At 49.8% G+C, this 13,172-nt stretch overlaps 1 protein-coding gene across 6 annotated transcripts; it reads right to left on the minus strand.

The window, feature by feature from the left end:
- Window positions 1-690: 690 nt before the first annotated feature.
- Window positions 691-11,600, minus strand: ITFG2 (integrin alpha FG-GAP repeat containing 2). 6 transcript variants are annotated; one of them, XM_058559059.1, is made up of 13 exons: window positions 11,404-11,599; window positions 6,851-6,946; window positions 6,178-6,219; window positions 5,832-6,003; window positions 4,685-4,824; window positions 4,468-4,527; window positions 4,076-4,224; window positions 3,596-3,693; window positions 3,354-3,407; window positions 3,152-3,243; window positions 2,875-2,992; window positions 1,879-2,052; window positions 691-1,785 (listed from the first exon to the last, which is right to left on the minus strand). In XM_058559059.1, the coding sequence occupies exons 1-13, from the start codon at window positions 11,497-11,499 to the stop codon at window positions 1,682-1,684; spliced, it is 1,395 nt and encodes a 464-aa protein (XP_058415042.1). In that variant the 5' UTR covers window positions 11,500-11,599; the 3' UTR covers window positions 691-1,681. The 6 variants fall into 6 exon arrangements, with proteins under 6 accessions (XP_058415042.1, XP_058415044.1, XP_058415043.1 ...); XM_058559061.1 differs by lacking the exon at window positions 6,851-6,946 and having other exon boundaries at window positions 11,404-11,600; XM_058559060.1 differs by lacking the exon at window positions 4,468-4,527 and having other exon boundaries at window positions 11,404-11,597.
- Window positions 11,601-13,172: the final 1,572 nt, after the last annotated feature.

The following is a 13,172-nucleotide window of genomic DNA, read 5'->3' on the forward strand; positions in this document are numbered from 1 at the left end:
TGAGCTTGTCTTGTTTTGGAATCAGTGGCTTTCTCTCCCCTGCCAGGCTCTGAGCCAAAGCAAAGACACAAGGAGGCTCTGCTGACTTCATTTTGAAGACAGGAACCCAAACCTTAAGGAGCCAGACCCCTGAGTGTCTTTCTGGCTGGTCTGAGTCTCTTCAATCACGGATCAGGGGTAGAGGAAGACAGTGGTATAAACAACCTGAACTAGGGAATGAGGACCCTTGGGCTGGAAACAAAATCTTGAGCCTGAGGTAGACCAGAGGACCAGGATGCAAGGAGCTGCTGCGTGACAGCTGGCCTTGGCTTTCTCAGCTGAGTCCCCTGCCCTCAAAAGGGGAGGAGAGGGGCTCACTATCTCATGTGTAATAGTGCCCTGGTCCCCCGCTCCATGACCTCTGCTTTCCTAGGTCCCCTGGGCCTTCCCTCCACCTCCTGCCGCTTCTGTACTTGCAGACCCCAGCCCGACAGCAGGCCCTCAGCTCAGCTGCTTCTCCACTTGAATAAATACCTGTCTCTCTATGCTGACGTCCTCCTCGGGTCTTCCTCCATGCCCATCAGAGACTGAATGATAACTCTGCCCTTAATCCCTAACAGAAAGGAAATGTGAACGTGGACCTTTCCCGGGCTGATCCATCCGGCTGGGGTCAATTGAGAGCAATGGCTTTCAAACTCCTTTGAACACAACTCATAGCAAGAAATATATTTTACACTGCACTCAGAATACACATATGCACATACACATACAATTATAACAAAACAGTACTTCCCTATACTGTGAGCAATATACTCTGGTATTTTCCATTCTATTCTATGCTATTCTACTTCATTTATTCTACAAATACTGACCACGATCCACCAAAAGATTGCAGCCTACAATTTGAAAACACTGATTTATAGCACACACAATCAAGAGCAGAACAGAAATAAATGGCCCAAGATATAATTCTGATTGTGGTCTGGATCATAAACCTGCATCAGATTTTAAATGTCTACTGTCTTATAGACAATAAGGTGTTTTTAGGGGAAATGGGGGCGAAGCCTATGAAGCTGTACGATACTGCAAGAACATGGCAAAATGTGAAAGTGCTAGCCCAGATTCTTTTGTTAAACAGAGAAAAATTATCTCAGGGTTGCTGGGAACACAGTAAGACCAGACTAACACGTCCTGAAAGATCCTTCAAAAACAAAACAAATAGTCTGTCATTCCCGTAACAGTTACTAATGTCAACGACTCGGAGCTGTGCCATGGAAGACAGAGCTTGCGGGGGGTGGAGCCTTACCTCATTACTCCACTGGCTCCAGAGCCTGCTTTCCTTACAAGTGTTGGGGCCGTGCAAAAGATTTGTACTCCCTCCTCACAAACAAGTCTGTTTTCCACAGAACAAGAGAGGGGAGGTCTAGGGCGGGGGCAGTCCCAGACGATGCGGAATAAGGTCGGGGTCCTACGACCCTGCTGCTGTGATGGGTGCGGTACACAAGAAAACGGGCACAGAGTCAACTTGTCTCTTCTCTCACCAAAAAGACCATAAGGTCTAGAGTTCACAGTCACCCTAGGGTTGCCACCATCCTTCCATGCTCGTCTGTAATGTGTATTCCCTATCCTGCCAATGCCACGGATACCTTGGGGGGTGGGGAGGTTCAGAAGGACCCGTCTTCAGCTAAGAGGGCAAGTCCAGCTAGGTGGGATCCTGGAGGGCAGGGGGAGCAGACTGTGGTGGCTGGTCTGGATGGTAGAGGGTTTGGTGAAGCAGGGCACGGGTGGCTGGGAGGTCGTCAGGATCTGAGGGCAAGAAAGGGCTGGTAAGAGGCTGTGGATCTCCTGGGCAGCTGGGCCACTGGGATTCTCCAGCCCCATGGCTTTCCTGGGACTCACCCACACCCAGCTCCTGCAGCAGGCTCCGGTACTCTGGCTCAGCCTCCAGCAGTTTCAGCAGATTGGTAGACTCCATCCGTTCCAGCTGCACCTCCCAGTACACATAGATCTTCTGGTTGAACGTGACATACACCAGGCAGGGGCTGTTGCGGCCCTCTTTGCAGGCATACAGGCCTGGGAGGTGTGGGTGGTGAGACAAAGGGCAAGAAGTTTCAGTCCCAGTGGTGGCAGGGCGGAGAACAAGAGTGAGCATCAGAGTCAGCAGTTCTGACCCTCCCACAGACGTCAGCAGAAAACTAAAGGCCCTCTTTCTATTTCTTCTCTGTTGGGAACTCAGTAAAATAGGTAAAACAGTAAAATATCTGGCCTATTCCACACATTCTGCTAGTTAGAATAGCATCCAAAAAGGTGCTATTTGTTGATCTTCCCATCTTAGGGACAGCCCTGAAGTAATGAGGGAGAGTCTTGTTAGTCTGAGGGACAGATCAGCAAAACGTGATCAGAAACTAAGGCTTCTCGTAGGCAGCAATCCCTCTTCAAATGCATATCAACCTTTCAGGTCACCGGAGTCTGTATGCCAAAGCACTGCTCAACTTCTATCATTTCAGTAACCAAAGATATCCCCACATCACCCAAAAGAGTTTGTGGTGGTTTTCAAGGTCCCCAATTTAGAACTAATAAGGATGCCCTGGGAGAATGTTCTCCACACAGTTGTGACATAGTCAGATGGGAAAGAAATTTCTGATGTCTTCAGACATCCGAGACAGATAGACGATAAGAACTCATCCCATTCTTTAAAACAGTCAGAGATGGAGACTTCACTATCTTTCATTTTCTCTTATTTAAAACTGTAAAGATGGCAGTTCAGTGCTATCCTCTAACAAAAGAGCCAAAGAATACATTTGTTTATGAAGATGTACAGTAGGGAATGCATTGAGAGTGGAAACGAGAGGCAGACAAGTGTGGTTGGAGAGGGGCCATGGGGCGGGGTCCCACCTGCACAGAAGGCTCGGATATTCTCATCCACCTGGAAGCGGACAACAGTGCGGTTGTGATCAATGATATACGTCTGTCCATCCCAGGCACAGGCAACTACCTCCTCATGCCCATTCCCCTGAAAAAGGCAGAGACAAGGATTGACTTAGACCTGTCTAAAGCGAGACTTAAGACAAAGGTTCAGAGTTAATTATGAAGTGAGAATGGCCTGATTTAAACCTCATCTCTCCATGTGAAGAAGGTAAGAATGTTCCTCTCCACCGGGCTTTCCACTCACCGTGATATCCAATTTCTCTAGGGCAAAAAGCTGGTGATCCACCTGTACTGACCACAACAGCTTGTCTGCTTCCTCCATAAGCTTCAGCGTCCCTGCAGCAGCGGGCAGGCCAGGGGTGGGTGGAACAGGAGCTCTGAGCAGACCCCACAGGCATACAACCTCCCACCCCGGCACTGGCCCGTAGCCGACCCGGGGAACTCACCATCCAGGGTGCAGAGGGCAAAGAGGCCAGAGCCACCACTCTCAGGGTTGTGGCCTGTGGTAGGGGTGAAAGGCCCAGGAGAGAATGTGAAGCATGAGGTGAGATCAGAGCATATGGGGTGAGGCGCGGCCAAGGACAGGCAGGAAGGGACGGGACTAGAAACGAGGTACAGCCCTGCGTCTCCTCTCTCCCAGAACCGACATTTGCCCTTAGCTCCTCCCTCGCCCCCACCCCACCTTCACCTCGTTTGATGTTGCCAATGAGGTGAGTGGAGACATTCTTGTTATGGATGCGACCGGACGTCTGGTGCAGCACAACATCACGGGCAGCCGGGGTCTCCCTGTGGGCAGGAGGGTGGGAGGCTAAGTGGGAGACCAAATGGGCTCAGTTCTTTGGGACCTTTGTGGCCCCATCTCTGTAAGAGTTTTCAGGATGTGAATCAGCTTGGAAACCTATCACTGACTCCATCTGGCCCATGCGGCAAGCAGGAAAGAGAGGGATGGGGCTGCCTGGTTCGAGTCTTAGAACCTCTTCCAGGTGCCACAAGGTTAAAGCCAGGATTCCCCGGGGCCCAAAATAATCTTCCTTAATGGGGCAAAGGCATTTGTGCCGGACCTAGCTAAAGCAGCTCTGCCAACTTCTGACCCTTCCATGCCATGTGCACCCAGGAGCCCAGCTCACTTTCACGCACCCCATACCATCCGCAGGCCTGTATCCCTTACCTACTGCCCTCCGGGGCCCCGTCAGAGGTAGGGGGGTGCCCAGTGTCCTTGTTCCAGGTACACAGTAGAACTGCATAAGCACAGCCTGGCTGAGACACCATCAGTTCAGGAACACCCTGGGGCCCTGGAGTCACCGAGAGACTGTCCACCTACACCAGGGAACAGGGGCTTAGGGGGCTGGAGAGAGAAGGAAGTGGGGCCCTGCAGACAACAGGGGAGAGAGGCGGGGCAGGGGCCCGAGAAACAGTCCCTCGGACTTCGAGGGTAGCAGCGGAGGGAGAATTCTGGAGTTCACAAGGCTCCTGCCTGGGGCCATCCTCTCCACACCGGCCTGCTTTCCACCATGCATGCCTCAACTGGGTCCAGCCCTGATACAGACACGTCACACCCACCTTCACACTCCCGATCCTTAGCCCGGTGTTCCTTCCTCTGCCTATTATCAGCAATCTCCCCTAATCTGAAATTACCTTCTTTAGATCTCTCTCAATAAGATGATTTTCCCTCCTTCCTACCCTGTACCCTGGCCCACGACTGTTCTCCCAGAACCCCCTCCAGGAGGCCTTCCTCCCGGCTCCCTGGGCTCCAGGGTCCCCACATGCAGCCTCTCACCTGACCCTCCAGCATCCACTTCTTGAGGGACACCAGCTGCCCTGTCAGATGCTCTGTGCCCTCGCCCAGATCTTCCCAGCGGAAAGCCCGCACCACACGGTCTGTGTAACCTACCAGCAGCTCGCAACATCCATCTCCATCTGTGGATTCAGATCATAAGACGAGTTTGGAGCCGAATCTGAACTCATCAGCTTGAATCCTACAAGCATCCCCTCCCCACTCCTCTGCTAATATCACCACCGCTGGCACCTTTACCCAGTGTGACTTCAGGCCCAATCTGATGTGCGAGCCACCTCACACACTCTGAGCCTGGGACCTGCACCCCTGCCTTCCTTGTACTTAGAACACTGCACCCACTCATCTGCTCTGCAGGTCTCATCACTTCTTCCCTCCTACTTCTTCTCTCAGACGCACAACTTGAGGGACCTGATTCATTCCACATACCAACCACCACCTTCAAGACAGCTTCTGGCCCAAATATCAGCCCCGTATCTGCACGGCTTACTCCCTCGCCATCTTCAACTGTTGATCAAATGTCACCTTCTCAGCAAGGACTTTCCTGAGAACTCCATTTAGAACTGCTCCCTCGGCTGGCCCTGTGGCTTAGCGGTTAAGTGCGCGCACTCCGCTGCTGGCGGCCCGGGTTTGGATCCTGGGCGCGCGCCCTCGCACCGCTTCTCTGGCCATCCTGAGGCCGTGTACCACATATAGCAACTAGAAGGATGTGCAGCTATGACATACAACTATCTACTGGGGCTTTGGGTGAAAAAATAAATAAATAAATAAAATTAGACCTGCTCCCTCTACCTCAACATTCTCTAGCTCCTTTCCGTGATTTATTTTCCCCATGGCACTTACTATCTTCTAATATACTATTTAATTTTCTTACAATATTTATATTCTTTATTTTCTGTCCTTTTCTAGTAAAGGGCCAAGAGGGCAGCGATTTTCGTCTGCGTTATTCATTATCATGATCTCAGTGCCTAGAATTATTGTAGGAGGTCAGTAACTCGACAGTAGGTGCATAACAAACGCACAGATGAATCCTGACTCCCCCCGCCCTGCCCTTCAGCCAGTCCCTTGGGATCTGCTCCATTACTCATTGACTCCTATTCCCTCGGCTGCCCGCAAAGACAGCCATGCCCACCGATGTCGCTGATCAGCATGACCTTGGTGTTGGCAGGGATGTGCTGCTTGAAGACAGGACGCTGCTCCTCTCCCATTAGTGTTTCGTGGTGCCCAGAAGCATCCAGGGCCTTGGCAGGCGTCAGGTCACACAAGTGAAACCAGCCTTCAGCACTGACTGCCACCACGAGGTTCTGGGAGAAACAGAGGCACAGGAGAGAGGGACTGGGGAGAGAAGTGTGGGCACAAGCCTGACTGCCAGAGCACAGAGGTCAAGGTTGCAGCCTTTAACTCTCAACTGATTTCCACCTTGAGACAGGGATCAACGTAAGGCGTTGGAGTTATACCCAAGTCCCAAGAGTCCTTACCTTTCCTTTATTACATACATCTCCAACCCCAACGCAGGTCAGCTGCAAAAGAAGAAAGAGGCTCAGGGAGACAGTGAGGGAACCCAGTGCTCCCTAATCTCTGTGAGGGAGCGGGTTTTCTAATTACCATCATTCACTGAAAACTTGTGCCACGTGACCTACATTGATAGTCTGCAGTAATTGAGTTATTATGCTACAGGTTCCGTTTACCCAGACAGCAACATCAAGACCTGAAGTAGTTAAGACAATCTGGGCCGAAAAAAACAAACAAAAACTCTATATCTAATATAGCCAGACCAGCATATTTCTAGATTTATTCAAATTATTGCCCCTATTTTCTACTATACTTTATAAGATCAGACCAACTAGGCAGTTTCCATAAAAAGTACTAAGGGAGTCACTCCCCAACATAAAATAAAAAACAACCCCGCTTTGTGAGTGTGTGTGTGTGTGTGTGTGTGTGTGTGTGTGTGTGTGTGTAACAGATGGGGGAGCACTGCCTGGGGGCTTCCCCGTCTGAATCAAATGCACCGAGGACCAGTGGCTGGGCTGAGTAGAGTAGCTGGTGAGTCAGGACACACTGGTGAGCTCCTGTGTGGGACTCACTCTTGCCAGTCCCTGGACACAAGGGTCCCTCCTTCCCCACTGGAGCCCCAGGGAGTTGCATACTGACCATTCCCTGGCAGGAACAGGTGAGCCATGGCCGGCTGTCATCATTCTTATACACAGACAGCTTTCCACTTGTGTCTCCCACCACCAGTTCATTTAACTTCAAACGGAGAGAGAAGGGAGTTTTAGGATGGGATCCTGCTGAAGCTATGCAAGCTCCTCTCTGCTGGGCCAATCCTGGGCAAATCACAAGACCTCGACTTGTATCTTCATCAACTTTATTAAAAATCTTTTGCAACCAACACAGCCATGGTTTCCCAGGGTTTCTTTATTTCTGTTTAGGGGTGTGTGTGGTGTGTGTGTGTGTGTGTGTGTGTGTGTGTACTGGGGTCAGGGGAGGTTAGAAGAATGGGGCAATCTATGATTCATCCCAAAGAGTCTGACATCTGAACAGCTCAATGCCCCACATACCTCACTTTGGCTCTTCTAATTTGTCCATTACAAATGGGACACGTTTTGAAAACAACCCCAAATATTTAACTTTTGGAGAATTTAACTTCAGACCTTGTACTTAATCAGGGACTAAATAAAAAGGCAATGTCAGGGGCTGGCCCGCTGGCGTGGTGGTTAAGTTCGCGTGTTCCGCTTCGGCTGCCCGGGGTTCGCCGGTTCAGATCCTGGCCGCAGACCTACGCACCGCTCGTCAAGCCATGCTGAGGCAGTGTCCCACATAAAGCAACTAGAAGGATGTACAAGTATGACATACAACTATCTACTGGTGCTTTGGGGAGGAAAAAAGGAGGAAGATTGGCAACAGATGTTAGCTCAGGGCCAATCTTCCTCCAAAAAAAAAAAAAAAAGCCAATGTCAGCTCTGGGGACCCCCCTTCCGCTAGCAAGACCTTTTGATCTTGGTGTGTATGAATGAACATACAGGGGATGGAGGGGATGGAGGTGCCGGAGGGGACAGCATCCATGCTCTGGGCCTCTGGTGCCCTCAACTGGTGGCTAAGCTCTCAGGAGGGGAGGCTCCCTGCATGGAGCCTTTTCTCCACTATTTATATCTGGGTACTCCATTTCCCCGGGGATCCCCAAAGGCTGGCTACCCTTTCCAGGGGCTAATGATGACAACGCGGTGGCTCCAAACCCCATTTCCACAAATAGCTTCATGATTTCCCCTAAGGGGACATCCAACACCCCCTTCCTGGTCTCAAAATAGAGTGAATATTAGATTCTCAAGAGATTTAATACTAAAGGCAACAAAGACGTAATAGATCAACAGTAAGGAAAAGTTAGAAATGAACTGGGACTTATTAAAATGATTTACTTGATGTGAATCTTAGATTTATTATTTTTTAATAGTTATGGGAGTTTCTGGTGGGACTATTAGATCATACAAGCTTATTTACGTTAAACCCTCCATACCTGGTATTTCAATTACGGCTGCCCAGGAGGACTTCTGCAGACACACGTGGGAGAGGCAGCATAGCATAGAGGTTCAGAGTGCAGGTGCCTGGATTTGAATCCAGCTCTCTGTGCCTAAATTTTTTCATCTATAAAACGAGGATCATAAGAGTATCTACCTCATAAGGTTGCTGCGAGAACTGAGCTAACAGAGGAGAGCATTTAGAACAGTGACTGGCATATAGTGCGCACTAAAACCAGGTCGTTTTCAGCGTCTAGTTAAACGCCTCCAAGGCTAGGGATCTTAGCATCTTTCATACAATCCATTCTTTTTTTTTTTTTATTTTTTTTTATTTTTCCCCCAAAGCCCCAGTAGATAGTTGTCTGTCATAGCTGCACATCCTTCTAGTTGCTGTATGTGGGACGTGGCCTCAGCATGGCCGGAGGAGTGGTGCGTCGGTGCGCACCTGGGATCCAAACCCGGGCCGCCGGCAGCGGAGTGCGCACACTTAACCACTAAGCCGCGGGGCTGGCCTCAGGACCTCACGGTTTGACAGCGGCACAGACACAGGAATAAAATCATAAACAGTGCGGCGAGTGCAGTGAGCAAGTAGACGTGACTCAGCCAAGCAGAGAGTACGGCAATGGCAGGCGTCCTGGAGGAGGCCAGTTCCAGGGTAGCCCATCTGCTCTCCAGCAGTTATAATGCTTCCCAGCAGGTCTGCTTCTCTGTGGTTGATCCTGGGTCTGGCCTCTGGAGGCTACTCAGTGACACTAAAGAAGTCCAGCTGGAGAGTACACTATTGGTCAGAAATGCTGAAGCAGAAGGGAGGCGAGATCTTTCTGTGATCCGCTTCAGCCTTCTAGAGACTTCCTCTCCCCTGGTTTAGCCAGGCTTCGCTGGGCAGCCCTAGAGGGTGTGGATTCTATTGCTGGCTTCTCCCTCTGACTTAGCAGGAAATCAAATAGTTTCAAAGAACTTTAGGCTAATGGTTTAATAGGAAGAAATAAATCTTTTCCTGCCTCAAATCGCCAAATGCCGGCCTGGGAAATGAATAACAAAATTTCTGTCCACGCACATGCAGGCTGAGTGCACCACACCTGATCACCAGCCAGCTATCTCAACTGCCTGCTCTTCTCTCAGTTATATTTATCAATAACAGACAAAGCCCTTCAAATTGCTTTGAGACATATCATCACATTTGCTTTTCATAATAATCCTCATTTATTCAATAAACATTTATTGTGTGCCTACCATGTGCCAAGCACTATTATAAGTGTTGGGAATACAGCAGTGAAAAAATAGATAAAAAATTCCTATCATTATGGAGCTTACAGAAATGGAGCTTACAACTCAGGTTAAAAAAAAAAAGGTAGTATAATGTACCTAATATTGTAGAACTGAGTGTGTAATAGCGCAATTCACTTAGAAAAGTACAATTTCCAAAAGACCTGGGGTTATGAAGCTATGAAAAAAGGCACATATGTTTCTTTTAAACAAAGATAATCAGATAAAATGGAAAATAATGCATATCTAAAGTCATTTTGTGGGCCGGCCCCGTGGCTTAGCGGTTAAGTGCGAGCGCTCCGCTACTGGCGGCCTGGGTTCAGATCCCAGGTGCAGACCGACGCACCGCTTTTCCCGCCATACTGAGGCCGCGTCCCACATACAGCAACTAGAAGGATGTGCAACTATGACATACAACTATCTGCTGGGGCTTTGGGGGAAAAAAGGAGGAGGACTGGCAATAGATCTTAGCTCAGAGCCGGTCTTCCTCAGCAAAAAAAAAAAAGAGAAGGATTGGCATGGATGTTAGCTCAGGGCTGATCTTCCTTGAAAATAAATAAATAAATAAAGTCATTTTGTTAATTTACTATTTAAAAATGCCTCCCTTGATTATCTCATAAAATTGTACTGCTTGGCATATGAAGAAATGTGAAAGCCCAGAAAACGTAACACAAATTTATGAGAATAACTTTTTTCTCCCTAGAGAGAGTAGGGGGTTGAGCAAAAGAGGCCTCATAAAATACCTTCTCCACCACAGCACAAAGGAGGCTGAGGGGCAGGAGTTGGGGAAGAGAAGGATGTTTTAGCCTTGGTTTTTTCCAGGGAAAAGAGAGCACAGAACAGTCAGGGAGGTGGGGCAGAGGATATGAAAGGAGGGGAATAAGGTGCTTTGTATTAACAATATGAAATAGAGATAATGAATGAAAAAAAGTCTGGAAGAAAAGAGGGCCTCAGACCATCAACAGCCCTCATTCCCTTTGATGCTCCACCCCAGGACCCTTTACATATTTTAATCAATGCACCTCATTCCATTTTGTCATTCTGGTAACCATCACCCCACCTGATTATGGGAGCTACCTGAGGGCTGGGGCTGTCTTGTTCATTTTTGAATTTCCAGAAAGTGGCAGAGTCCTTGGCACAGAATGGGCAGTTCAATAAATATTTGCAGAAAAATAGAATCAAATACTAACAACGACGCCACCAGCACTCACTGAGCGCTAACAGTGCGCCGGGCAGGGCTCTACCTGCTCTACCTGTATTCATTCATTTAAACGACGAGGAAGGCAACGACCGCTGAGGGAAGAAAAGGCAGATGGAAACTGCTTTCCTAAGTCAACCAAGGTGTAGCGCTTTAAAATGGGCACACACCCGCGCGCACTTCGGAGCAGGCACTACGGAAACACGACTTCGTTAGGATTGGGGTGGTGGGGGCATCTGTTGCCCCGGCCGGAGGAGCTCAGAGCCCACAGTCGGGAGGCAAGGCAGAGAAGCAGAGCAACGCGTGCCCGCGCAAGGGGCCGAGCGTGAGAGCAGCAGAGGTGCGTCTGAAGCCTATTCTGAGGCTCTAAAACGTCAAGTGCTTTGAGAGGTGATGGCCCTGGAGGAAGCATAACGATAGAGTGAACCAGGAAATGTGGCCACCCGAGTTGACTAGGCTCCGACTGCGAGAAGTCACTGAATTGGTTACAGGACCACTTATCCATCAGCCTAGAAGAATACCAGACCAAGGCACCTGACCAACGCAGGCACAACGTCCAGAGACTTCAGCTGTTATCAAGTTCTCCCCGAATGCTCCCCACCACCACCACGCCAGCCGCCGCGCATGCGCGGCGTCCACGCCGCAAGCCCCGGGCGGCCGCCTCACTTCCCGGCCCCGCCCCGGGCCCGCGCGGACTGCTGCGTCTCTCGTGGTGCGCATGCACTGACCGTGTCATTATCCACGTCTCCGAGGCAGATGGCGTGTGGGAAGAGGCTCCCGCTGAATTCCAGGGCCACGCGCTGCACGTAGCTCACCGACTTCATTGCACTTCCAAGGGCTTAGGGACCGGGAGCTCCGCTAAATGTCCCCCGAGCCCCTCCCCACAGCCGCCGAGCGGAAGGCCACTCAAAGCGGAAAGTTACGTCAACGCCCGAGCCCCCAATCCCGGCCTTCCTCGCTTAACCCGAGAGGAGGCGGGTCTTCCGAGCCCTCTGGGCGTGGGCGGGCGTGCCGGCTACTGACATGAGTGACAGGGGCGCGGGCCACTCCTTTTCTGCGGAGGGCTGGAGCGAGGGCTAGACCAACCCTGATGGGACCGAGCTGTTCCCTTGGCAACAGGGCCTCTAGGGCTTGACCTAATAACCTCGACCTCTTCCTTTGTTACCCTGGGAATGAAGATTCCCAGCCATCAGACTGTCCCTGAGAATCATAATAATCGTAATGACTGACAGTTGTATGGTTTCCAACAGTGTTTTTTTAAACTATGTAGCTACCCATTAGGGCTCGTGAAAACAATGTAGTGAATTGAACCAGCCTGTAAAAAAATGAAACAGAATAGTATAGAAAATACCAGTGACTGTTGAATAGTAAGGTAAGCATTGTTTTTGTGAAACCTTTTTTTCAATTGTATATATTTATATGTGTATATACTGGCTTATCATGTAAAAAAGATATTTTTTTACAGTGTGTGTGCTTTGTGACCAAGAGTTTGAGAACCAGTTGCCGCAAAGCACGTTTCACATATATTATCTCATGTAATTAGCACAACAACGCTGTGAGCTTGTATTATTATTCCAGTTTTTTGGATGAGGAAAACAGGTTCAGCAAGATTAAGTAACAAGGCAGAAAGTGGCAGAGGTGGGACTCAAACCAGGATTGTTTGATCCCAACCGCTACGTCCTTTCTATCATGTACTGCCATGGTTCCTAGGCAAGTCCTCAGGTTAGAAGTCAGGGTTACTGAAATTCTGGACCTGCTCTGCCCTGTGGCCCCCTGCACAAAGCTCTTGCCTCCTTCTCTCAGTGGCCTTATCTGTAGTGTAAATGGGACATCACCGTCATGGCTGGCCTCTTAGGGAAACTTCCCATGTTGAATGAGTCCAGCCTTTCTTTGGGGCGTCTCAGCAATCAGGGCATCAAAAGTATTATTTGTGAGGGGCCAGCCCCATGGCATAGCGGTTAAGTGCAGGCGCTCCGCTGCTGGCGGCCCCACCCGGCGCAGGTGCGTACCAATGCACCGCTTGTCAGGCCATGCTATGGTGGTGTCCCGTATAAAGTGGAGGAAGATGGGCATGGTGTTAGCCCAGGGCAAGTCTTCCTCAGCAAAAAGAGGAGGATTGGCATGGATGTTAGCTCAGGGCTGATCTTCCTCACCAAAAAAAAAAAAAAAAGTATTATTTGTGAAATTCTGCAGCTGCTCCATGCATTCTAAGGTTTAGGTCTGCAGGCCCAGGCTGATTTACACATTGGTCTTTCAGGAGTCAACACTGTGAAAATAAGGATGTCCACCTCACCTGGGAATGTTGGACCAAGGGCTGGTCCTGCTTTCTAAACGTAATGGGAGAAGGTGCTGGAGGGCAGGATCTTTTTGCCTGGGAGTGAGGGAGGGGGGTGGGACATCTTGTCCTCGAGGTCCCAATGGATCTGATGGCCAGTTAAGATGAGAACAAGGAATAGCAGGTCAGAACAGCAAACAGGAGGCAGTTTAGACAAATACT

The sequence above is a fragment of the Diceros bicornis genome, chromosome 17, assembly GCF_020826845.1.
Source record: "Diceros bicornis minor isolate mBicDic1 chromosome 17, mDicBic1.mat.cur, whole genome shotgun sequence".
Classification (NCBI taxonomy): domain Eukaryota; kingdom Metazoa; phylum Chordata; class Mammalia; order Perissodactyla; family Rhinocerotidae; genus Diceros; species Diceros bicornis.

Bases quoted from the DNA above. Each gene is read 5' to 3' on its own strand.
- ITFG2 (XM_058559059.1), bottom strand. From the start codon at position 11,499: ATGAAGTCGGTGAGCTACGTGCAGCGCGTGGCCCTGGAATTCAGCGGG. The intron at 4,225-4,467 runs GTGGGTGTGACG...TCCCTGGTGTAG, and splicing joins TAAGGATCGGGAGTGTGAAG to GTGGACAGTCTCTCGGTGAC. The intron at 3,408-3,595 runs GTGAAGGTGGGG...CCCCTACCACAG, and splicing joins CATTGGCAACATCAAACGAG to GCCACAACCCTGAGAGTGGT.